The 23,798-nt window shown below is 33.8% G+C and overlaps 1 protein-coding gene across 9 annotated transcripts in view; it reads right to left on the bottom strand.

Moving 5' to 3' along the window:
* The window catches only part of KANSL1L (KAT8 regulatory NSL complex subunit 1 like), a 134,010-nt gene that overhangs the window by 72,623 nt on the left and 37,589 nt on the right, over window positions 1–23,798 (bottom strand). For all 9 annotated transcript variants that reach the window (XM_078450914.2, XM_078450915.2, XM_060623347.3 and 6 more), the window contains exons 3-5: window positions 21,442–21,583; window positions 12,608–12,805; window positions 8,619–8,740 (exon numbers count right to left, since the gene is read on the bottom strand). In XM_078450914.2, the coding sequence (XP_078307040.1) occupies window positions 8,619–8,740; window positions 12,608–12,805; window positions 21,442–21,583 (462 nt within the window). The remainder of the gene's footprint in view (window positions 1–8,618; window positions 8,741–12,607; window positions 12,806–21,441; window positions 21,584–23,798) is intronic.

Raw genomic sequence — 23,798 nt, 5'->3', positions numbered from 1 at the left:
AGCAAATCACAAAGTCATGTGACAAAAAGACACATTTTAGGCTGTGTTGAAATCTTTACATTTTTATTGTTCATTTGTTTAAAAAAAAAAAGAGTTCCCCAAAAATAAACATTTAATTGAAAAATATTAGTACTAGAAACTACTTTATAAATAGTTGTGTCCCAGTAAATTTAAAGAAATGAGCTATAAAGAGATTAACTGACTTGCTCAAGGTCACAAAATGTCTAAAACAAAAAGAATATATAAAAATGTATACTCTATACTCTCATAACCACAGGTTACCCCAAAAGAACTAAATTATAAAAACCACTATTAACTGGTTAAAAATGAATACAAGTTAAAACTTTTTTAGGGGGGCAGGGAGAGATTAAATGTCCCAATATGATCTTTTGAGAAGGTATGTTTTATATAATTTGAGAATAAAACCCAACACTATGTTTACCCTGAATTTTTACACGCTTGGTTCAATTACAGGGTACCATACCCACCAGGCAGACCAAAGGTAGGACAGCAACTTATATCTCCCCAAGAGACATGATGGAGAAACAGATGGTATCTCTGATTTCCAGTATCTATATGATGAGTGTTCAGTAACAGGTGGCCCTACATACGCCTTAAAATCCTTATCATAACCAAGACCACTTTGAAGTACTCTTAAAAAAGGATAGTTTTAAATCAATAACTAGTATAATGCCAGGATATAAAAGACATAACAGACTACCTATAATTTTAATATACGGTTTTAACATATATAATATGTTCTTACATAAGAATATCAATGGTTAACATATTTGGCTATTTCTTACATGCCAGGCATTGTTATAAGGTTTCTGTATGTACTATCTTATTTACTTCTCATACAATCATGTACTATCTCTCAGTATTTAACGTTTACTGCAAGACATACCTTTAATTCTCAATGATCTGTTTTGTGGTATACTACATTTTAATAGACTAACATGTACCTTTTAAGATAATATGATTGTAAAAATTGGGTAGGAGTGGGAACTGAATAAGGGCCAAATGTTGTTAAGATTTTATAAAATTTTTGGAGCAGAAAGAATGTAAATATTTAGGCACCATTATAACTTTTAAGAACTATAAAGTAAACATATATTATTTATCACAGTAAATCACTAAATTTCCTATCATTTTTAAGTGTACCTTTTGCCTATATCTACATTCTGCAACTTCCTATTATTATACTGCTATTATTAGGTCTGATATTTGAATTAACTTACACATTTCAGTTGAGTATGCACCTCAAAATTCACAAGTGCCTATAAAAGAACTTTTTGATCGAGGGACAATTAAAAATACACTACAGCTACATGTCCTTTTTATGTTTTTTAGGCATTCTTCATCTGCTTTCCACAAGTATGTATGAATGCTTTCATTTAAAAAGAATGGATATCCTAGATTAAGACAGATTTGACAGATAAAGGGCAAAGGTTATAAAATCAATTAACTGGATCATTCTCAGGGTAAATGTCCGACTTCAGCTCAGGTCATGATCTCATGGTTCATAGGTTTGAGCCCTGCATCGGGCTGTGTGTTGACAGCTCAGAGCCTGGAGCCTGCTTTGGATTCTGTATCCCCGTCTCTCTCTGCTCCTTCCCCACTCGTATTCTCTCTCTCTGTCTCAAAAATAATAAACATTAAAAAAATTTTTAATTGTTTTTTTAAACCTATTATGGCCACTGTGTTTTCTATTTATCATTTTTAAAGTGTATAATTTGTATCCTATCTTTCTGAACTTTTTGATTGTGAAATATGTTACCTATAGATAAAAACATAAAATGTTTATCTTATGTTTAACTTATGAAGCAATGCCTCACCTACTCCTCCCTACTCCTCCTACTCCTGTCCCATAATCGTCACTCAGGCCAAGAAATGGAACATTACTGGCACCTATGAAGCCTCCTCCCCCACCACGTGGACTTCCTCTTCATATTTAGCATAGAAAGATAAAAAGTTAAATCAAAATCAGTACTTTTACCAGTGCCCTGAATAATTCAAGGACTTGAGAACAACTTCAAACCATTTTCTTCCTCCTGACCTACATGCTATTGTTGCCATAGATTTTTTTTTTCTTTTTGGCCCCACTAGACATGTTTTACTACTGTTTAAATATACCCATATAATTATTTACCATTTCATTTGTTCTTCATTGTCTCTTGCATCTCCAATTACTCCTCTAGTATCATCACTTTCCACTGCCTGACGCACACCCTTTATGGTTATCATTATAATTAGAATTTACTAGTGACATACTCTTCAGTTTTGATTTGTCTGAGAACATTTGTGTTTCACACTCAGGCTTTCAAGATGTTTTCTCTGGGTATAGAATTTCTAGGCTGGCAGTTTTCTTTCAACTCACTGAAGATCCCCTTCCACTGCACTGTGGCTCTTATTCTTGAGAAGTCAGCTGTTAGTCCAACTGTGGCTTCAGTTAAGGTGATATCTTCCTCCTTCCCCCCTCCATTATTGCTTTCAAATGTTCCATTTGTCTTTGTTTTCTCCCCATTTCCTCTGTTTCTATGGACAGATTTTTTTTTTTATTTGTCCTGCTCAAGAATCTGTGTTTGGCTTCCTGAATTTGGTGTCATTTATCAGATCAGGTAATTTTTCAACCAAAACCTCTTCAAATATTGGTTCTGCTCCATTCTCTATGTCATCTTCAGGTCTCCATTTAAGACTTACTCAATATGTTTCACTTGTTTAAACGACTCTTTGTTATTTCCCACAGTTTTGTCTCTTTTCCTACAATCTGGAATTTTTCTTCTAATCTATCTTCTGTTATATGTTCTCTCTTCAATTGTGTCAATGTTGCCAAACTTACTTATTTTTTTAATTTTTTTAATATTTATCTTTGAGAGAGAGAGACACAGAGAGACATAGAGAGAGACAAACAGAGACAGAGAGGGAGCAGGGGAGGGGCAGAGAGAGAGGAGACATAGAATCCTCTGGGATTCCAGGTTCTGGGTTCCAGGTTCTGAGCTGTCAACACAGAGCCCAATGTGGGGCTTAAACCCACGAGCCGTGAGATCAAGACCTGAGCTGAAGTTGGATTTTTACCGACTGAGCCACCCAGCTTCCCCAATCTTACTTCGTTCTTTAATTTCAGTATTTTTCAGAAGTTTTATTTGGACCTCTTTCAAATGTGCTACATAACTTTTATAGTTTCTTCCCCGCAGATATTTTCAAGCCTATCTTTTATTTCTAAAATCAGAAGCAGCACTATTTTCTAAAAATTATCAGGGTTTAATAATTCTGGTATCTGAGAACTTGGTAATCTGTTTTTGCTGTTATTTTCCTTATTCTTACTCCTACTGATGTCCTTACATATTTGATTATATTTAACTGTGTGCTGATCACTGCCTTGAAAAATTATTCCTAAGGATTTTCTGGGGCTAAGAAAGAAGGTGTCTTCTTCCAGTGAAGAACTGAATCTACAATTGCCTCTGCCATCTACCTTGTAGTATGACCCATTCCAAAACCATTTTAAACTAGGGATTCCTTGGATCACTCATTAATACAAATTTGAACTGAAAATCAATGTGCAAGTCCCCACCATGGTCAGGCTATAAAGACAGATAAGTTTTGTTTTGTTTCTGTTCTGCTCGGGACCAGGGCAACTCTCCCCCATGGTGCCCTATGTGGGGAAGGGGAACAGTTTTCTTCCTGAGTTACATTTACTCTGAGGCTGTAAACCATGGACGAAGATTTCATTTCATCTCCCTATCAGAGGCAAGGTTTTGATTTATCTTCCTCTCACCCCACAAGCTATTAAAACTTCACTTGATTTTTGATTTGGCTTTGATTTCTCTTTATCCCTCCACAAAGCTATCAAAACTCAATTTTGTCAGAATTTGTCCTCAGACAATAGTAGATGCTGAGCTTTGCTTACTTTTCTCATTTCTTGCTTTTTCTTAGCTTTTGGCTTAGAAATATCATTAACATTCACTAATTTCTCATTTTCAAAATACCTAATAAAATATTCTTATTCAATCCAACAATTCCACCTCTGGATATATGTCCAAAAAATTAAAAAGCAAGGACTCAAATGAAAACGAAAAAAAAAAGGCAAGGACTCAAACACATATTTCTATACTCATGTTCATAGCAGCATTATTCCCAATAGCCAAAAGGTGCAAGCAACCCATATGTTCACCCAGATATCAATGGACTAAAAAAAAGTATTCTATACATAAAATAGAATATTATTCAATCTTAAAAAGGGAATGTTGACACATGTCACAATATGGATGAATCTTGATGACCTTATGTTAAATGAAATCACCCAGTCACAAAAGGACAAATACTGTAGGACTACGTGAGATATCCAAAGTAGTCAAATTCACAGAGACACAAAGCAGAGTGGTGGTTGCCAAGGAATGGAAAGAAGGAAGAATGGGATGTTACTCTTTTTTTTTTTTTTTTTTTTTTTTTTAATTTATTTATTTTTTTTTTTTTTGGGACAGAGAGAGACAGAGCATGAACGGGGGAGGGTCAGAGAGAGAGGGAGACACAGAATCGGAAACAGGCTCCAGGCTCCGAGCCATCAGCCCAGAGCCTGACGCGGGGCTCGAACTCACGGACCGCGAGATCGTGACCTGGCTGAAGTCGGACGCTTAACCGACTGCGCCACCCAGGCGCCCCAGGGATGTTACTCTTTAATGGGTATGGAGTTTCAGTTTAGAAAGATGAAAAAAAAGTTCTGGAGATGGATAATGGTGATTGTTGCACAACAATGAATGTACTTAACTGCCATTAAACATAAAAATGGTTGCAATGGTAAATTCTATGTTGTATACATTTTATTAGGATTTTATTTTTTAATTTTTTTAATGTTTATTTTTGAGACAGAGAGAGACAGAGACCGAGACAGAGTGCGAGTTGGGGAGGGGCAGAGAGAGAGGGAGACACAGAATCCCAAGCAGGATCCAGGCTCTGTCTGAGCTGTCAGCATAGAGCCCGACACAGGGCTCGAACTCACAGACCTCGAGATCACAACCTGAGCTGAAGTTGGATGCTTAACTGACTGAGCCACCCAGGTGCCCCTGTTTTATCAGGATTTTAAAAGTTCTTATTCAAATGATTAATTTTCTTACCTTCACATTTACTGAAATACATAAAATGAATAGTATTTATATGCTTAAAAGGGACATCTTCAGAAAGTACTTTCTAGTTAAGTGTCAAGTTTGAATAACATTAAATTAATTAAGTCCTTATTCGTGAAAACCTTTGAGTTTTAAAGATTTTTTTTTTTCACATTTTACATGTGAAGAAAAAAATAACAACAATGCTGAGAAATGACAAAGATATAAGAACTAAATTTAGGCCTCATTCGGCATTTATTTACTTCCAGGATCAAAAGGCTCATAAATAGATAAATTTCACCTTCCTTCAATACAGATATCTTTAAACCAAAGTTTTTTCATGTATTACTGTAATATAAAATTGTGTGTCCAATTAATTTTCTAAATCTATGGTAATATTCTCAAATGTGAGTACTAAAATAATCTGTTAAATGTATAGAATTTCACGATTATGCATTTGCTTATTTTATAAAAAGTTCAATTACAGACTGCTTTTAAATTCTTACTAGTTCTACAAATATCAGCTAAGTATTTTTTGCAATATAGCTAAAGGGTTAACAAAAAAAAAGAAAACAACTTAGAAACCACAAAACATCATTCTCCAGGGGTAGGCTGTTCATGCTACAAAAAAAGGAGGAGGGGCAGAAAGGGAAATGAAGAGAAGAGAAATGTTTGGTCAATGTCTATCCACACCTTTACCTAACTCCTATAGCTCCCTTTGCCACTCTTGGCTAGTCACTTTATACAAACAACTGTGACTTCATCCGTTTTAATCTCTGTCATGCCACTCTCTAGGAACACATGTATTTCCACCTGTTTAAAGGCCCCTCCATAACTTTATGATATGTATTCCTATAGTTACCATCTCTAGCTCTTTTCCTTCATTTTAATAAAGATACTTACATTTCTTCCATTTTAAAAACAAAATACCTTTCTTGACCTTGTACATCCATTTTATTTTGGCCTTTACAGCAAGCAATTTTGAAAATGTAACCTTGACTCCATTGTACTTCATCTCCAATTCTCTTACTAGCTCACGCTTGTCTCTCTCCATCATGCCACTACACTGCTTGTGCTAAGGTCTCAATTTATAACTGACAAAGCCAAGAGACATTTTTTAGTACCTCCCTGTGGCATGTGAGACAACAATCACAAACCCTCAAAACTTTCTACTTTTCCTTCAGAGTTATTACTCTGTTATCTGCAATATGTTCCAGTTTCTGTGTTCCTGGTTAAATAGACTTGTATATTATGGTATATATTTATCACAAACAGAATTTTTACAAAAAATTTAATGAAACCAGAAGTATCCCCCACATCTTTTGTTTCACACAGCAGTTTGCTGGTTATGTGGTAACAAAGCATTTAAAAACAGTTAATAAACTTAAACATAAATTATACATTTTAAACAAAATCTCTAATATTCTAAATTTGCTTACCTTCTCTTTAAATGAAAGGTGGCTATATTACATTTTCTAGCAAATGTTATAAAATCTTTTCTTCACAAGAAATGTATTTTGACAACAAATGTGAGAATGCTTTTTGAAAGGAACTCATGTTATATAGAAGGCATTTTGAAAAAATGCTGATTATTGCCAAAAATAAATGAATTAGTAAAATTAATAAAACTAATGAAAACACTTACATATCAGCATACTTCAAAAAGTTGGAGAGCAAACTTTAATCTGGTCTTAAATCTATCAAACAAAGAATTTAAGTAGATTTTGAACCTGTTATAAACTTTTTTTTTCCTTTTTTTAGTTTTCCCCCCAGGCCCCTTCCTAAACTTTCAAAAACAAACTTTCCAATTAATTTGTAGGAATAAATACCTGAGATCAGGAAAGATGGCAATTACTAGCAGATGTCAACAAGAACCTCTGAACTATTAGTAGACAGAATTGAAAAAGTATCATGATTTAGTAAATAAAGCCCATGTTATACCTCTTTCATTTGGAACCATGTTATCTTTATGAGCTATCTTTTCAACTATGACAGCTATTAAAATCAAATATTCAAACAACTTCACACAATTGCTTTATTATTACATATTTTAAATTATTATGTTTCACCTATGAGACTGCAAGTTAGCTAAAAGTGGAGACTGTCTTCTTCATCTTTGTAACCTAGAACTATGACTATATGACATACAGCAAATAGTTATGCAATATGCTGTGTGAATGAGTAACGAAAAATATAGCCAAGTACATTAAAATGAAAATATGTACACACATGCATATTTATGTAATAGTGTAATACCTGGTTAGGTAAACAAGTGTTACCTAAAATGGGCATGGCCACAAATCACAATGTTTGCACACCAATTTAATGGTATTTAATGGCTCAACTTGTAATTATGACTTTCTTTTTGTTTTTGTAATTATGACTTCCTTAATTAGCGTATGTTCTCATAAATGAAGATATGAGAGTTGTCCTACACAATATGAGAATCTGCTTTCAAAGTGAATCATCAGTGATATAAAGAATGAATATATAAAATCAACAAAAATAAAGTGAAACCAACAGAAGAACTTTTTCTGTAACACAACAATGAATAAAAGACTCAGCACAAATGAAATAGTGAAAGTATCAAAACTTAGATTTTCAAAATAACAAATTAGAAATAAAACCCAAATAACACTATATTTAAGACTCAGTTTATATCCACTAATCTCATTAAGAATGTGATAGCTACTCTGCATCATTTTTACCATGGTACAAATGTTCCTTTCATGCCATATTAAACAAAATTTAACAATAAATCATATAATTATTAATATAAATATTTCCCAATCCTAAATTATACTCAGTCCTCTATGGTAGTTAAAGGAGCCCACATTACAATTTTATTTGAAAAAAATTAGATGTACACACAAAATAATATTCTATTAGCATCTTTAATTCTAACTGAATCTTTAAAAGAGAAAAATAAGGAAAATAAAAGAGAACAAAAGCTGTTCCCAAAAAAGAATTATGATCCCATATATATGTAATTGTGTATCTGCTGATAAATGTAATAAATTGCTAATGATTACAGGAATTTTTATATTAACTACATTCAGAAAAAATTTTTTTCCTTATAAAAGCTGGGATACAGATTAAGTGAAACTTAAACTGAATTTTGCAGATGAAATCTATCCATCTTCTGTGTCCAAAATATATCTAGCGTCTTTTTTCTTAAAATGCATTGAAAAGGCCATATAGAGCTACAGAATAGAAAAATGTACAAAATGGAACGTGTGTTAAATAAAGCAGTACTTCTTTAACAAAGGGTATTGCAGTTTTTCTTTTTCAGAAACATTAAACATCCTGGAAAACTTTCTCCCTCGTTCTAAGGTTTACAGTAATCTTAATTATGTAAGTTTGATGCTATCTAAAAATGTATCCATGTTCTATTGATTGTACTCTAATAGTGCTTAAGAAGAAAAAAGCAGCTATACTACTTAAAAGATCAAAAATAAAATAAAATAAAATCACCAACGTCAAATTTAGAAACCAAACTATCTCACTGATACCTACCTCCTGGAAATGCCATTCGCTAGACATTTATGGCTACAGGATTTGGAGGATAGGGGTGATGAAGTTGGGGACAAGTTGAGAGGGGCAATCAGACTGTTGATGATTTCCGTCAACTGTGCACTCTGCAAGAAAACAAGTAACCTTTTACTACTGCTAAGTAAGACATGTGAGTTAAGTCTCACACCTTTAGCACCTACTAAATGCTTGACTTTTCATGAAACAAGTAAATGCTTGTATTTTAGTAAATATTTTAATCTCCAAAGATGATCTATGTCACTACTAATTTTTCCATTTATTATAAGTATGTTCACATTTTAAAGTAGTCCTTTACCATATCCATTTTTGTTACAGGTCATTTATCTACTCATCCTATCCTCTTAAAACATTTGAATTTAGCTAATAGCATCTACAAAATATTTCCTTTGAGGCAGCCAAGTTAATAATAACAAAGTCATAGCTATAATTTATTAAGTGCCTACTATGTGCCAGGCACTATACAAAGCACTAAACAGATTATTTCTAATCTTTACAATTAACCTGCAAAGTAATTAGTATTAGAACTACTGATATTACTATTAAAATCAACTACAGCTGAGGAAATTGAAGCTTGAGCAAGGATTATAAAGTTGGTAAGAAATTCAGGCTTGAATCCAATGCCACACTGTTTCTCAATATTTTTCCTAATTCAAAAATATCAGGGTTTTTTTAGGTACTCCAAATTTTCACTGACCCTTACTCCAAATTTAAATATACATAATATATTTGTAATATGTAATAAATATTAAATTATCCTAAAACAATAACCTACAACAATTACAATAAACATAGGCCACGTCAGTGGAAACAGTACGTTTCTACAGAAGAATGACAACTATTTTCATTACATATGTAATCTGTGCTTATTGTAGAAAAAGGGAAAGTATAGAGGGGCTTAAAAAGGGAAAAGAAAGTCTCCTGCATTCATATTTCACAGAGTAAAAACACTGCTAATATCTTGGTATATATCCATCCCTCTAGACTAAGTTTTCTGAGTATATGTGAGTATATATAACACGCATACACACACACACACACACACACACACACACACACACACACACACAGTTCTAATTTAATCGTGTCACATCAATTTTCTAAAACCTGGTTTTCTCACTTACTAATGTATGATTTTATTGTTTTAAATATGTAGACCTGTGTCACCATTTTTATTAACTGAAAGATATTCCATTATGAAATAGAGGGGCACATAAAATAATTATTTTAAATTTTTCATTTGTATGAAACTAATAACATACTATTAGAAATAATGAGACTAAAGAATATAATAGAACTAAATCTAATATTTGAATTCTTCAAAAAATCTTTGAAAAGGACCCTGAAAATTTTTTACCATTTATTTTCTTAAAAAGTAATACATACCAAATGACTTCATTTTAAAAATTATCACTCATTTTTCAATTAAAGCTCATTTTCAAAATCAGTACAAATACAGTCTTTATCCACTTGGTAAGCATTCATTAGTTTAGTCATACAAAGAAATTTATAAAGTATCCCATATTTTTCAGTCCAAAACACTGATACACTCTTTTCATTGTTCCACTGCGAAAAATATCATTAAAAATCTTCTAAGCCCCTGGAGGTAACCGGTTAGGTACATGTGAATAATTGGCTCAGAAGAACAGCATAACAACCAACTCAATCGAGCCCAATAAAAATCACAAATATCTGAGTCCATGTTTGGGATAAGAAATTCATAATAAAAATGAGAAAAAAGTAAAATTAGGAGAGGCATAATTTAAACTCTTAAGATAAAAACTAATCAACTCAAAGTTAAAACACTTACTAGCTATTGGATAACAAGGTTTTTAATGTAAATACACCAGTTTGAAATTTAAATTACCTAAAGTTCTAAAATAAAGTTACCTTTTAATTTATGAATAAAATACATTACCTAATAATGCAAGTATACATTAATATTATAGATCAGTAAGTTGCTTTTTAAAACTCATATCAGTGTACAACTTAATAGTGCCTTTAGTATTTTAATTGCCAACTCTTTCATTGTTTTGAGATACATAAATAAATTTTGTTTGGGAAGCGAACATTTCTCTAATAAAATTAATTCAGGTAAGTCATCAATACCGGATCTATATTCAAGGTCCACTATAGTCAACAAACAGTTATATACCAACAGGTTATCTTAAGAAAAATATGTGTAGTATCAGGGTTGCCAGGCCTGCCACTTAATTCTCATCCCTCTTCAGCAGCATTTGTAAACAATTTTTTAATTGGCCTACGAAAACATTATTAGCATATGTTTCCAGAGCAAATGACCTGTTCATAGGCAATTTACTAATGACCTCTACAAGAGATTGCTGGTGTCCCTTTCTGTATCCTTTTGCTCTACTCTTCCTATACCTAAAACCATTACCATTGTTCTCACAACTCCCGGTTCCCTTCTCTTCCAAAGCCTCTGGCACTCCTGTCAGCAATGGGACCAAAAATAAACATGTGATACCCAGGGTCAACTTCATGGGTGAGCAACCTGAGCAGTCACACAAGGCTGCACTCAGAAGGGTGCCATGCTTGCTTAATGCCCTGCTGCTACTGACTTAAAACTCTTCAAAATTGTTTTTAACAAAAAGCTATGTGATTTCATTTCTCACTAGGGTAGTGATCCTATGGGATGAGAGAGAAAAGAGAGTGAAGTGGGAACATAAGCAACACTACTGAAAACACCACCTCTCTGGTAAAGTACATTCCAATTTAATACCAGATGATTATAAAATAACTTTCTGAATTACAAAATAGTCATAAAAGTAGTTTGATTATGCAATTCTGCAATTAAGGAAAACTCCAGGCAACTGTAAATGCAACAAATATGGGGGAAGAGGCGTTGCACCATACCCTGATTTACCGGAAATAAAATAGTAGTAACCTAATACTAAATTATTTCACAATATATGTCAGAAAAACTTAGAAAAATTAGATGTGGGCAGGCATGAATCCACATTATCCACTGGAACAAGGTAATCATGCAGCTGTGATCCCAACTGGGTAGATTCCAGCAGATTCAGATCAGCTGCAAGTTAACAAACTCCTAGAAAGTCAGGTTTGTTCAAAAGCCACCAACATCTAAATAAAAATAAATGGTATGATTTTAAAGGATAGATACAGGAAAAAATAATTAGACTTCTAGAGTCAACCATAATAGAATTTAAATATCAGGAAAGGCTTTAGAATCAAAGTAATTTGTTAGGGGCTAATTTGCCATTTATTTACATGACCTTTTTTAAATAAAGGAACTCATATTCTGATATCTTTCATTAAAAATCTCTACCACAGTGATGGAAACATTATATATCAAAACATATTTGATTTTAAAAAGCGGTATTAAAAAGACCTTATTGGGGCGCCTCGGTGGCTCAGTCGGTTAAGCAGCCGACTTCGGCTCAGGTCATGATCTCGCGGTCCATGAGTTCGAGCCCCACGTCGGGCTCTGTGCTCACAGCTCAGAGCCTGGAGCCTGTTTCAGATTCTGTGTCTCCCTCTCTCTGACCCTCCCCCATTCATGCTCTGTCTCTCTCTGTCTCAAAAATAAACGTTAAAAAAAAAAAAATCTCTACCAATAAATTGATCAAACAACTATTCAGATTCAGATCTATTAAGTGGTATCACTCCTCTTTCCCCAGGAAAGAAAAGTCCAATGATGAGCAATTTTGTTAGAAAAAAAGATTCTCCAACTCTTGCATAAATGAGTTATCCTATGGCTATGTACAAATACTTTGTATACAATATGTAAATAATCTTAATTCTATCAATATTATGAGAGACCAGTCACATACTAAATATTTTAACTATATTTAATGTCAAATGGCAAACTTTAATAACCAAGATCCCAAGCAGACACACAGGTTTATTTGAAGAGTTCATAAAATTGATTAAAAGTCATTTCGTGCCACTCCCATCTTACTCTTACTTCACATTACCTGTTTTTCTATGTTGCGAAGAAGAAGTGTAGGACTACTTGGTGACATTTCAAAATCTTGTTCTGGTAAAGGATCTTGACTCTCTTGGGGAATCTGGGGATTCCCTGTCGTATTTAATGAAGCCGCTTGGTCAGCAAATTGTATTTGTTTTTTCAGAATGTCTTTTGGAAGCTGACATTCTTCTAGGATCACTATCCCCTAGGCAAACAGCAATTAAAGAGTTGAAATGAAAACAAACTGACTGCTAGATCAGTTTTAATGTTACAATGCACATGAAACCATGCTTCTCATTATTGCTTGGAAATCAGAAAGCACACTTGAAAGTACAGTCTAACTGTAAAAACTTGGCTGATTTAAAACATGTGTAGCTAAAATAAAATGTATGTCTTAAGGGTTAGGTTTGTGAAATATTGTCATAAATTGTATACATGCAATTATTTTCCCTTTTATTGGTTTTAGTTATTAGCAGTAAAAAGCATGACACATTTAAAATAAAGGCTTATACATAGAATATGAATATCTCACGCTGAAATTTGGAACACTTCCTGATACAGTCTTCGAGTATTTTGGTAGCTAGCATTCCCATTTGAGTTTTATATTTGAGTACTCCCAGCTTCATAAATTAAAGTACCAAACTTACAAACATCCAAACAACATTCTGACTTTGTACTAACTTCTTTCCGAGCACTCTAAGGAGTTCCAACTCTGCTGCTGCCAGCAAGCAACAAAGGGCAGGACTGCACTATTGAAAAAAAGTACTCTCGAGGCCACACTAGTGCTTACTAGGTAGATGAGTTAATAATACAGGCACAAGGTTTCAACTGTGCTGTGGTATTTTCTGAAATGTAAGAAACTAGAAGAAAGAGTAGGGATCTAGCTGCCTCTGTCCTCCCTGCCTACCATTCACACACACACGTATACTTACTCACAACTGGCTTGCTAAATATTGTCCCATATTCCCCAGATTCTTCACTCCAACTGTTCTCACCCTTAGGCCCCTCAATGGCAATGAAGACAGAAGAGAAAGGGGAAAAAGAATGCACAGAGATGATCTCAACAGTTTCATAATCAGTTCTCACCGTAAACCTTTTTCCCTCCCTACCGCTTCTACCACTTCCCCCCCTGCAAAGAATAATATTTATTTTCACATAATGTATAAATGTGTGTGTATATGGTTGTATATATGTATACTTGTATATTAATGGTTGTATACACACACACACACACACACACAGAAACACACACACACATATGTGGTTGTTTTGCAAAATGCCAATAAGCTCCTAATAGGCTAGTTAGATGAGTATTAAATGGCTATGTGGCTGAAATATTATATTCTTGTAATGAAAAGCCAACTAAAACACTAATATAAGTACAGTAGTTCATGATGGAAATTAAAAAAAAAAACTGTATAGGCCGGCTTATATCATGTATAAGTGCTATTTATAGGATGGAAACAGCCTATAAATTACAATGTTATATATGGATAGTTTCAATTTACACCATAATTTGGAGCACATATCACTGTAGCATGAACACATTCAGGTATGGTATCAAACATACATTTTATTATTTTGTAGCAATATATTACCACTGATGTGTGGTAAAAGTAACAAGTAAGTTATTATTATTATTTTTAAACTACACTTCCAACAGTGCTAGTAACTTTTACAAAGAGAAGGAGATCCAATTGTTGATCCCATCTCAATAACTATTGTCCTAGAATGCACAGATATGGCTATCAAGAAATCTGAAGAAATATATTTTTTAAAAATTTTTGTTTCATTTGATATTTTTCAAGTTAAAGTAGACTTGATAGAGGATCATCAATCTCAAAAGCTCTTGACTGAAAGTATCTGAAGTGTCCATTCAAAATTTGTAAAAGCGTCTCACCAGATTTTTCAACAGTATCTGCTTGTAAAACAAATACCAATTTTCATCATATCAATTTAGCTATAATTCCCATTGGTTTGATTATTTTATGAGCCAGGCTGCTGTGAGTTAGCCTGTTTTCATAACCCTTACTAATAATCTTGTACATATGGAAAAACTGATCCTGAATTTCAAAAGATCAATTTTTGAACCTTTAGAATACTACCTATTTAGAAGTAGGAAACTTGCTACAATTAGTTCAATGAAAAGTGATATTTTAAAAATTCAACCAGGAAGACATCTATAATAAGGTCATAATCTATTGTTTTCCCCCTTAAACTGTTGCCCTGGACAAAACTCTCACAATGGCCGAGAATAGAGTAAAAAGGGAAAATTATATCCTTTGAAGACACTACAGAGATAGTTTCAGTTCTTAAAAATCAGGAAAAGAATACAGGTGTGTTGGGTCACCATGATGTACACTTAAATATCTTAAAATTTTATTTGTCAATCATACCTGAATAAAGCTGAATTTTTAAAAAACTCAGAAAAAGAATAGTCTAGTCATAGAGAAAACAAGGTAAATAACAAAGATATGAAATGTTTTAGTGGGATGAGTTGCAATGACTGAGACCCATGAAAACTCTAGCATAAGATGAAAGCAAGTCAACCTCACCAGAAGACAACTGTTCCTGATATGAACACTTGAAGAGATCCTTACCCAGCAACTAGGTTTAGTGAAAAAATAATTGCTTCAACATCATCATCAGTATTTATATAAAGTCATGAAAGCTAAGGTTTTAAAAAAATTTAAATGAAAAATTTTAAATACACAAAATTACAATGTAAAATATAGGTAACAAACGAAATCTAAAAGAGAAAACATTTAATATAGGCTAACCAACTTCTCAACCAAGAAAAACTATTTTAATTTTTTTCTGAAAGTGATGAGAAGCTACTGTCTTAGTGAAAGCTGAAGCAAAGAAAAGGAGAAACATGGAAGTTGTAATGTGTTGACAAAGTGTTGGAAGAACAAGGAAGGAATGTTGCTAACATGTGCTTTCTTCTTTCTAAAAATTTAGCAAAAGTTAGACTACCCCCAGTGTGTCAAAGAAGAGGCAAATGGCAGCTTAAAGACCTAAAATGTGGGGCGCCTGGGTGGCTCAGTCGGTTGGGCGTCCGACTTCGGCTCAGGTGGTGATCTTGCAGTCCGTGAGTTCAAGCCCCGCGTCGGGCTCTGTGCTGACAGCTCAGAGCCTGGTGCTTGTTTCAGTTTCTGTGTCTCCCTCTCTCTGACCCTCCCCCGTTCATGCTCTGTCTCTCTCTGTTTCAAAAATAAATAAATGTTAAAAAAAATTAAAAAAAAAAAAAGACTTAAAATGTTTAGATCTATTAGATCTCAGTGTTTCCTGACCTGTTTAAACAGGATATTTACAAAAGAACATCTCTAGATCTCTTTCCCCTCCTCTTATCTCTAATTTAACTAAGAAAGGATTTTTTTTCACTTTCAAGGTAAGTTAAATAGAAAGTTCCTTCAAGATAACTTAGCCACATGCTTCTCAATTTTTTAATTACAGTAATTCAAGAAGCCAGAAGAGCAAAGAAAGTGTAGTTTTCTCTATTCAGTATAATAATTTACACTACACATACATAAGCAACTACACACCTTGATTTCCAAGAAATGTAAGAAGAAACTATTAAAAGAAATATTGTAGTGACTTTTCCATAAAGTAAACATAACGTGATCCTTAAGAAAACAAAGGGCCAGATACACATCTAGCCTGAACTAAGAAAAATATAAATTATTAGTGGGAAGTTTAGATTTCTTTCCTAAAAATAATTTATCCCAATAGATGACATAATCAAAATTTAAAAATGTTTAAACAAGTATATAGCACTGTTTAGAACACACAAAACATTAAAACACCAATGAACCAGACTATGCAGATTCAAGTATGAAACTTAGTGATCAATTTTACTAGGAATCTACTTTCTTGGAAATTTCCTAATTGGTTTAAACTTGACTTGTTCTAAGAACTCTATTTACTATAAAAATGCCTGTGATATTATTTCCTTTAAAGAAAATGATCAGAAAGGATAAATTATCTGGTAATCTGAAAGAACTGGGAAATTACTGAAGGTTTCGGTGAAGACAGTTAAGGAACAGTAACGACTTCCATCAGGAAACTATTCTTGAACAAAATTCTCCCAAATCCAACAGAGAGAACAGGTAAGCCTAAGGGTTTAAAGTCTATCCTCCTATTCACCTTCCTACAGACAATCGACAAATTATGCAAGGAATTCAATAACATTCATTCATTCATTCCTAGTTTCCTCTCCCATCCTTGCGCAACTCATACTTTCTGCTCCTTTGAATTTTCATTCTACTTTGTAAATTCCAAAACATATCATGTTGTTCCATGCCATCAGACCTTCAAGGAATGTCCTTTTCCAGTTCCATGGGTTCAAGCAAACTATTTATCCTCCAAAACCATACTGAGGCATCACCTCTTTGCTGATGTTTTCTCTGACCTGCTAACCCCTAAATAAGAGTTATGCATTCTCTCTATGGCACTTCTATATCTTATTAAAAATATGTATCAGTGCACATATTACCTTATATTGCAATTAATTATTTACATGGTCTCTCTTCCCTACCAGAATGTAAACTCATGATAGTACCTAAAACTTACTAATCTTTATTTACATACAGACTCTTGGTACCGTTGGGCTAACCATATGAGTAAACATGTCGTTAAGAACTCTGATTCCTTTCCTTCTCAGCTTTTTCTTTTCAGACCAAAAACCATCAACCTTACAATATTATCTCCATAATGTCCACAGTTTCACTATGTAGAATACAGTTTCCCATAAAAACAAAGCTACAAAGAGATATTTAGCAATATTTAAATTAAATAGTACTTGATGGCATTGTATAAGAACTCCTCATATTATAATTTCAATGGAAAAATATACTTTGAGTTCCAAGCAAAAGCCTATAATTTTGGGGGAAAATTTTTGGTTGGAATTAAAATAACATTTATATGTGTAATCATTTGGTAATTTCACCCCCATTTGACCTAAACCCTAAAAATTTAAGAACTCTGTGCATTTTGTTCTTCACTGTGTACCTTAAGCACACATTATGCTAATAAGTATACGTGAAAGCAAAGATGGGAAAGAATGAAGGAAAGGAAGAGGGAAGGCAGAAGATAAGACAGGATGGAGAGATGAATGAATTTTATTTAAAAACTGATACAGGGGCGCCTGGGTGACTCAGTCAGTTAAGCATCCAACTTCAGCTCAGCTCAGCTCATGCTCTCACGGTGTGTGAGTTCAAGCCCCACATCAGGCTTTCTGCTGTCAATGTAGAGCCTGCTTCGGATCCTCCCCCCACCCTCCCCCACCACCCCTACCCCTCTTGTTCTTGCGTGCTCTCTCTCTCTCATAAATAAACATTAAAAAAATAAGTTAAAAATAATTTTTTTAAAAAATAACAAAAAGTAAAAATTGATACAATAACATAGCTTTAACTGCCATTTCTACTAAAGTAACTCCAAATCTGTATCTTCCTATCAACTTGCCTTTTCCAATAACTCATATTTCCAAGTCTTTCAGGACATCTCAACAAGAGTTATCTGATAGAACTTTAAAGTCAATGTGTGAGAAAGCTTATTTTTATCAATTTTCCTATAAAACAAGCACTTTTCTCCAATAACTAATGGGGGAAGAGATAATGGTGATGGTTATACAACTACCTATTTGTCAAAACTCAGTGAATTGCTAAAAATGTGTCTTCTGAGAACAGATAAAATAGAAATAAATCCATAATTAGACACCTATTGGTAAAAACATGTAGACCATCAAATATACAAAAACAGCTTTTAAGTTACCAGATAGACTGCTCAGCAGAAAACAATGAAATAGGATCTTTAAAGGATGAAGGGAAAAGAGCCATCATATTAGAATTTTATATCAACCTGAAGTATCATTGACGAGTGAGGGTAAAATGAAGGTACTTTGAGATAGAAGCCACTGAAGAATGTATTTCAGCAAAATGTAAACCGAGAGAAAAGGGAATGTAGCAGAGACTACAACAATCTATATCCATTTTCCTCTTCTTTTTAGAACCAAACTCCACACCTACTGGATTTTTAGCTATGCCTACAACTTCTCATTTTAAGACTGTACTGTTCACCTTTCCCTGCTACATATCTAGCTGCAGCCATATGCCTAAATCTAGGCCAATGAATGTGGGACAAAGTAGTGCAATTTCCAAGTCACCTCCAACTTGAAGACAAACTATGCTGCACTTCTCTTCTCACTTCCCAAGGGCCAGAATGAGGAGGTGACCACAACCCTGTTTAATAGTGCCATCACCACTACGCTAGAGGATAGCAGAGCAGCAAGACAGAAAAGACCAAGCTGCTCTACAGCCTGTATTCACTCCCTCGGTTATGAAGTGTTATGTATTGCATAAAGCTGCGATATTTCTCAGTTTCTTTGCTACAGCAGCTTAATATGTAAACTAGCTTTATAGGGAGAACACAAAAGAAAAGTAAGCACATTTTTAATAAAATTAGTTAGAAACAGAATTAATTACTGACCGTAAAAAAGCAACTACATTGAGTAGACATATGCAATGAGTAGTTAAATAACATTAGAATCCATGTTTTAAGTAAAAATATGAAATACTGAGTACTTTTAGTCATTGTTAGGATTATTTATAGTTAAGTATGTTAAAAATTGGGAGTAATAACAAAGAATAAACCTGTACTGAATAGCTTTTAAACCAGCATAGGGAAAAGAAAGGAATGAAGCAAATTCTACCAATCCAAAAAGGTGAAAAAACAAGATATAGGGTGTCTTGAACCTGGGTGGCTGAGTGAGTTGAGAGCCCAACTCTTGATTTTACCTTAGGTCAGGATCTCACGGTTCATGGGTTCAAGCTCCTAGTCAGGCTCTGTGCTGACAGCTGACAGTGTGGAGCCTGCTTAGGATTGTCTCTTTCCCTCTCTCTCTGCCCTTCCCTTGCTGGCACATGTGCTCTCATGAACTCTCTCTGTCTCAATATAAATAAATACACTTAAAAAAAAAAAAAAGAAAGAAAACAAGATATAAATACAAAGAGAGGAGAATAAGGGCAAATAAAAAATATAAACCAATCAGAGTCGGTTTTTTAAAAAAAATTTTTTAACGTTTATTTATTTTTGAGAGAGACAGATAGAGTATGAGCTGGAGAGGGGCAGAGAGAGAGGGAGACACAGAATCCGAGCTATCAGCACAGAGCCCAACGTGGGGCTCAAACTAACAAACCATGAGAACATGACCTGAAGCAAAGTTGGCCACTTAACCCACTGAGCCACCCAGGCACCCCAGAGTCAATTTTTTTAATCTAGCTATTTATAGTTTATAAAAAGAAACACCTAGAATTATCAAAAATTTGTATCTACCAAGCAGCATTACTTCAAAATGTAAGAGGCAAAAACTATCAATTACCAGAAGAAACTGAAGAATTCACAATGAGAAATTTTAACAAATCTATATCATTAATGGAAAGATATAGAGGTATAAAGATATGGCAGATATATAAAGTCAACAAATTAACAAAGAATTCTATAATGAACACACAAAGAACATGCATTCTTTTCTATTATATATATATTAAAATTGGAAAAAAACCACATGAGAGATGTGTAATATTCATAATTGACCACATTAGTCTCCAAAATTTAAAAATAATTCACGAACACATACCTCTACCAACCACTCTCCCCCCAAAAAAAAGAGTGAATGCAAAAAATAAGTTAATTCTTAGACAAAAAACATTTGATGGTCAATTACACTGAGGTCCAAATCTCTATACTAAAGAACAGTTAGATTAAAACAGTAATAAAATAATATTTCATACTCATTACACTGGAAAAATTAAGAGGTTAAAAATTATGAAATGTTGGCAAGGATGTGAAGAAATATGAGGTCTCATGCACTGCCATTGGGAAAATTCATTACCCAATCACATCAGTAAGTACAGGAAAGCTGAAGATAGCCAGGCCTAAGATCCAGCATTTCCACTTTTAGGCATATACCAAGAACTCTTTTTTGTTCACAAAAAAACACATAGAAGACAGTCATTACAGTATTGTTTTTACTGGCATAAAACTAAACAATGTATATGTCTATCAATAGAAAACAGGAGAAGAGATAAAACATTCCATTGTACTCATACAAGTCCATCGCATTCATACAATTAAATAACATACAGGACCTATAAAATGTAAAATTTATGCTGAGCAAAAACAAGCAGGTCACAAAAGAGTTTGTAGTATATATATCATTTATATAGACTTTAAAAACAGAAAACTTGGGGTGCCTGGGTGGCTCAGGTGGTTAAGCATCTGACTTCGGCTCAGGTCATGATACCGTGGTTCATGAGTTAGAGCCCCGCATCGGGCTGTGTGCTGACAGCTTCGAGCCTGGAGCCTGCTTCGGATTCTGTGTCTCCCTTTCTCTCTCTCTGCCCCCCACCCCAGCTTGTGTTTTTTTTCTCTCTCTCTCTCATAAACAAAATTTTTTTAAATAAATAAATAATTTAAAAACCATGGAAAATAGTAGTTGTAGACACAGACATCTATATGCCAATAATATAAAAACATACATAAAAATAATAAATATCAAAACATTTTGCAGTCAAAATATTGGCTACAGTGGCATGGGGAAAGAGAATGGGATCAGGAAGGACTATCAGGACCTCAACTGAAAAGTATCTCAAGTAGCTGAACTGCTCATCGCGATAAATGAAAAGGCATGATAGTGATAGCTTCAACTTATAGCAACTGACATATCAAATATGTTAATATTAACTACATTTTTATAAAGTCTTATAATAATTACTTTGTGTGGAGAGATGAGAAACTAAAACAGTAATAATATTTTTAAAAATACAAGAATACAGACAATACCTTGGAGGCACGAATCTGCCTGTGAACATCCGTTAGCTGTTGGATTTTGTATTCTAGCTCTGAAATCTGGGCTTGAAGCCATGTCCATCGGCTGCCAACTCTTGCTCTGTCTACAAGCCACTTCCATTCAGTACTACTGTTACTGTGAATAAGACAAACACTGTTAGTAAAGGCACAAAGGCAATCAAATTTTCACAGACTAAATAAATTCCTGGACTCCTGTCATATAATCCCCAATTCCTTTATAAAACACCTAATTACATGCAAGAATCACATATCAACTTATCAAAGAAAAAGTTTTAACTTCCTTATCTTTCTATCCCAACAAATGCTTGCTTTTATTATTACATACCCAGTAATAAGATCATCTCTTCTGTTACTTAATACTTTATTAATGCACAAGGGCTGAAACAGGAGTGGGCCAGCAAAGGAAAGGAAACAGGAATGATACTAATAACACATAAAAACTTACATGAAGCTTTTATATGTAAACAGAAGTACTGGAAGTACAGTCATTTGAACTGTGCTAGATCTAAATCTATGTAACAAATGTAACAAACCACAGCAATTTTATTATATGCAATTTTCATTCACTAAAACAGTGGTCATTGTTAGCTAAATACCTAAACTCAATTTAAATATATTGTCAAAAAATACCAAAAATATGCCCTACATTTCAAATAAGCCTACCAAATACATAAGTCCTGGGATGTTTATTAAGGTTAACAGTGTGTTAAAACCTGATTCTCAGGATTCAGAGACCAAAGATAATAAGGAATTTATATAAAAGGGGCGTCTGGGTGACTCAGTCGGTTAAGCGTCTAACTCTTGGTTTCAGCTCACGTCGTGATCTCACTATGTGAGTTTGAGTCCCACGTCAGGCTCTAAGCTGGCAGTGTAGAGTCTGCTTGGAATTCTCTCTTCTCTCTCTGCCCCTCCCCCACTTCCTATCTCTCAAAAATAAATATATGAACATTTAAAAAAAAAAATTATATAAAGACTTTCTTTCAGGCATATTTGAAATTAAGGGTTGAACCCTAGCTCCTCTACCTTTGAGCAAGGGCACTGCCCTAACCGATAGTTTGTCAGATTACAGTTAATTGTCTTTATGAAAATATTCCAACTAGAAAACAATTATTTGGGATTAGACTAATTAGGAGCTTCAGATTGCAAAGGAAAACATGACAGAAATTGAAGATATAAATGAAAAGCAATAATGGCAGAATACAAACTTTATGAAAATTGCTTAAAAATTCCATTTACAGTCAAAACTCATACAATGTACAACACCAAGAGTGAATCCTAACATAAAGTAAAGAACTAACTGATAACAATTTGTTCACGGACGTTCATAGACTGTTACAAATGAACTACGCTGGTTTGCCGTGTATTAATAGTGGGGGAGGTTCTATCAGTGTAGGGATGGGGGTATATGGGAACTCTCTGCATTTTCTGCTCAAATTTTCTGTGAACCTAAAACTGCTCTAAAAAAATAAAGTTTATTAATTTTTACATATTTAACCATAGTTGAATTGAATGTCTTCCATACACACTTTAACCAGAGTAAATATTTCTTTTAAAGATCATTTGTTGGGGTGCCTGGCTGGCTTGGTTGGTAAAGTGTGCTATTTTTGATCTCAGGGTTGTGAGTTCGAGCCCCATGTTGGGTGTGGAGATTAAAGTCTTTAAAAATAATAAAAATAAAATTAAGCAAATAAAAGATCATTTGTTGTGATGAGTGTGTCATATGTAAGTGCTAAATCACTAAACTGTATATCTGAAACTAATATTACACTGTATGGTAACTAACTGGAATTTAAATAAAAACTTAAAAAGAGGGGCAGCTGGATGGCTCAGTCAGTTAAGCATCTGACTGTTGGTTTTGGCTCAGGTTACAATCTTACAGTTGATGAGTTTGAGCCCTGTACTGGACTCTGTGCTAATAATGCAGAGCCTGCTTGGGATTCTCTCTGTCTCTCTGTCTCTCTCTGTCCCTTCTCCGCTCATTCTCGGTCTCTCTCAAAATAAATAAATAAGCTAAAAACAATAAATAACTTAAAAATAAATTATCATTTGTTGTCAGAGAAACAATACAATCATTACAACTTTACTATATAGAATATATTCATTATAACAGGATTTTACATTAAATTAATGTTCCTAAAGAGCTATTTTTGTTAAGATTCCAACTGCATACAATATGATTGAGGAGACCTTCATATAAGTTAGGAATTCTCTTGGTATCATTATGTATGTAGTTTGTAGTCATTATTCTGCTTCTGTAAATGACACCCTTTTAAATCATATTTTCATAATTATGAAAACAATAAAAGAGAATGTCTATTCAAAATAATATT

The sequence above is a fragment of the Panthera onca genome, chromosome C1 (assembly GCF_046562875.1).
Source record: "Panthera onca isolate mPanOnc1 chromosome C1, mPanOnc1 haplotype 2, whole genome shotgun sequence".
NCBI classification, from domain to species: domain Eukaryota; kingdom Metazoa; phylum Chordata; class Mammalia; order Carnivora; family Felidae; genus Panthera; species Panthera onca.
The sequence above is the reverse complement of the archived record's forward strand: the minus strand, read 5'-3'. Positions and strand labels throughout refer to the sequence as shown.